The following is a 2378-nucleotide window of genomic DNA, read 5'->3' as shown; positions in this document are numbered from 1 at the left end:
CACACCGGGACAGACACAAATCCCGGGAATTCACACCGGGACAGGCGGGAATGCCGGGAATTCACACCGGGACAGCCCCAGGATCTCATGAGGATCCTGAAAAATCCCGGGATTTCCCACAGGGATCCACCAAAATCCTGGGAATTCACAAAGGGGAGCCCCAAATCTCGGGATTTCCCACAAATTTCCCTGGATTTGTTCCCCCAGCCCCTTTTCCCAAGGAATTTCCTGGGAATTTTGCTGGGTTTCTGCTCCCAGCCCCTTCTCCCAGGGAATTCCTTGGGAATTCTGGCGGATCCGTGTCCGAACCCCGGGAATTCCCTGTCCCCTCCCAGGCCATGATGGAGCAATCCAAGAAATCCTCGCTGGTGGTGGCCCGGAGCATCCTCAACAACAAACTCATCAGCAAAAAGCTGGAAAAGTACCTCAAGGTGGGAATTCCCGGAATTCCGGGGGCAGGAACACCCCGGGAGGGCTTCTCTGGGAATATTTGGGGGTTTTGTGGGAATATTTGGGAGTTTGGGGGGTTTTTTTGGGAATGTTTTGGGGGTGGGAATTCCTGGATTTTTCCGGGCGCTGTGGGGTTGAGGCTGGAGTTGGGATTTGGGGGATTTTTGGGAATTCTGCAGCGGTTTGGGGTTTAGATCCCAGAAATCTCACAGAGCCCATCCCAAATATCCTTTAAATGCCCAAAATCCCATCAATCCCATCCCAAAAACCCCAGAATTCCTTGGGGAATCCCGAGGGAAGCTCCAAATGGTTTTTGGGGATTTTTTTTTTCCCTTTTTTTCCCCCTTTTTTCCAGGGGGAAAATCCCTTCACAGATGATCCCGAGGAAAAGGAGGAGCACGAGGAAGGGGAAGGAGCCACGGAGGAAAATCCCGAGGAAAATCCCGAGGAAAACCCCCAGAATCCCGAGGAAAACCCCCAAAATCCCGAGGAAAACCCCCAGAATCCCGAGGAAAATCCCCAAAATCGCCAGGAAAGCCCCGAGGAAAATCCCAAAAATCTCGAGGAGAACCCCGAGGATCCTGAGGAAAACCTCGAAAATCCCGAGGAAAATCCCGAGGAAAACAAAAACCCCGAGGAAATTCCAGCAGCTACAGCCCAGGAAAGGGGAACAGGGACAAATCCAGAGGCAGAAAAGGCAGAAAATTCCCAAAATGCCGAGGAATTCCCGGAGGAATTCCCAAGGGAAGAGCAGCAGGATGAAGAGGAAAGCTCCGGAATGCTCCAGGAGTGAATTCCCAACGGGAAAAGGACCCAAAATATTCCCTGGATGTGTCGGATCCGTGTCCGTGGATGTTCCCCGTTCCCAGCCCCAAATCCCAGGAATTCCCAGGGAAAAGAGGGAATTCTTTTGGAATTTTTTCTTGGGAACTCCTGGGAAAAAGAGGGAATTTTGTCGAGGTTTTTTTTTTTTTTGTTGTTTGTTTCTTTGTTTGTTTTTGGGAATTCCCGGAAAAAAAAAAGAGGGAATTGTGTAGAATGAATTTTATTTTTTGGGGGGAATTTTTTTTCTACCGGATCTCCCGAAGTTTTGCCGTGATCCCGTTTATTTGGGTTTTTTTCCAGGTGGATTTGTGGGAATTTTTCCCCTCTTCCCTCGGGAACGGGGATTTTTCCAGGTGGGACAAGGCTGGGATTTGTCCCCCTCACCTCGCCGAGGTTTTCCCAGGATTTCCTGTGGCTGTGGATCCCCCTTTTCCCAATGTTTTCCTGCTGTTTTCCCGTCGTTTTTCCCGACTTTCCCGCTGTTTTTCCCTCCCCTCTCGGAGCGTTCGGTGCCGTTGTGTCCGTTGTGAAACGGGAGAATTCCCGAGGTTTTTGTGGATTTTAAAGGACTCATCCTGAGGTTATCCCGACTCTCTCATCCTTGGAAAATCCCAAATTCCCATTTTTTGGGGGGGAGCTCCCATCCCAATCCCGATCCCGACGTGTTTGGAGTTGGGATTTTCCTGCCCAAAATGGGGAAAATTTTGGAATTCGGGTTCCAGGAATGTCCCTGCTGGAGGGAATGGTGGATGCAGGGCTGGTTTTTCTGGGAATTTTGGGGTTTGGGGAGCTCCAGGTTGGGTTGGGATGGGGAAATTCCTGCCAGGAATGAGGAAACTCCTTCAGGAATGAGGAAATTCCACCCAGTTATGGAAAAGGGATGGAAAAAAGAGATGGGAGGAAAAAAAAGGGAAAAAGGAGGGAAAAGGGATGGAAGATGGGTGGGAAAAGGGATTTGGGGACGCTGAGGGGATTTGGGGGCCCTGAGGGGATTTGGGGACTTCTTGAGGAGATTTTGGGACATTTTGAGGGGATTTGGGAACCCTGAGGGGAATTCAGGAAATTCTGAAGAGATTTTGGGACATTTTGAGGGGATTTGGGGA

At 50.3% G+C, this 2378-nt stretch overlaps 1 protein-coding gene across 1 annotated transcript; it reads left to right on the top strand.

Annotated features, from left to right (window-relative positions):
- The first annotated feature begins 15 nt into the window (after nucleotides 1-15).
- LOC107199366 (A-kinase anchor protein 8-like) lies at nucleotides 16-1859 on the top strand. Its single transcript, XM_015616692.3, has 2 exons — nucleotides 16-431; nucleotides 806-1859. Exons 1-2 carry the CDS (start codon nucleotides 51-53, stop codon nucleotides 1241-1243), a joined length of 819 nt encoding a protein of 272 aa, XP_015472178.3. The 5' UTR covers nucleotides 16-50; the 3' UTR covers nucleotides 1244-1859.
- The last annotated feature ends 519 nt before the right edge of the window (nucleotides 1860-2378 follow it).

This window comes from Parus major, unplaced genomic scaffold, assembly GCF_001522545.3.
Source record: "Parus major isolate Abel unplaced genomic scaffold, Parus_major1.1 Scaffold617, whole genome shotgun sequence".
NCBI lineage: Eukaryota > Metazoa > Chordata > Aves > Passeriformes > Paridae > Parus > Parus major.
The sequence above is the reverse complement of the archived record's forward strand: the minus strand, read 5'-3'. Positions and strand labels throughout refer to the sequence as shown.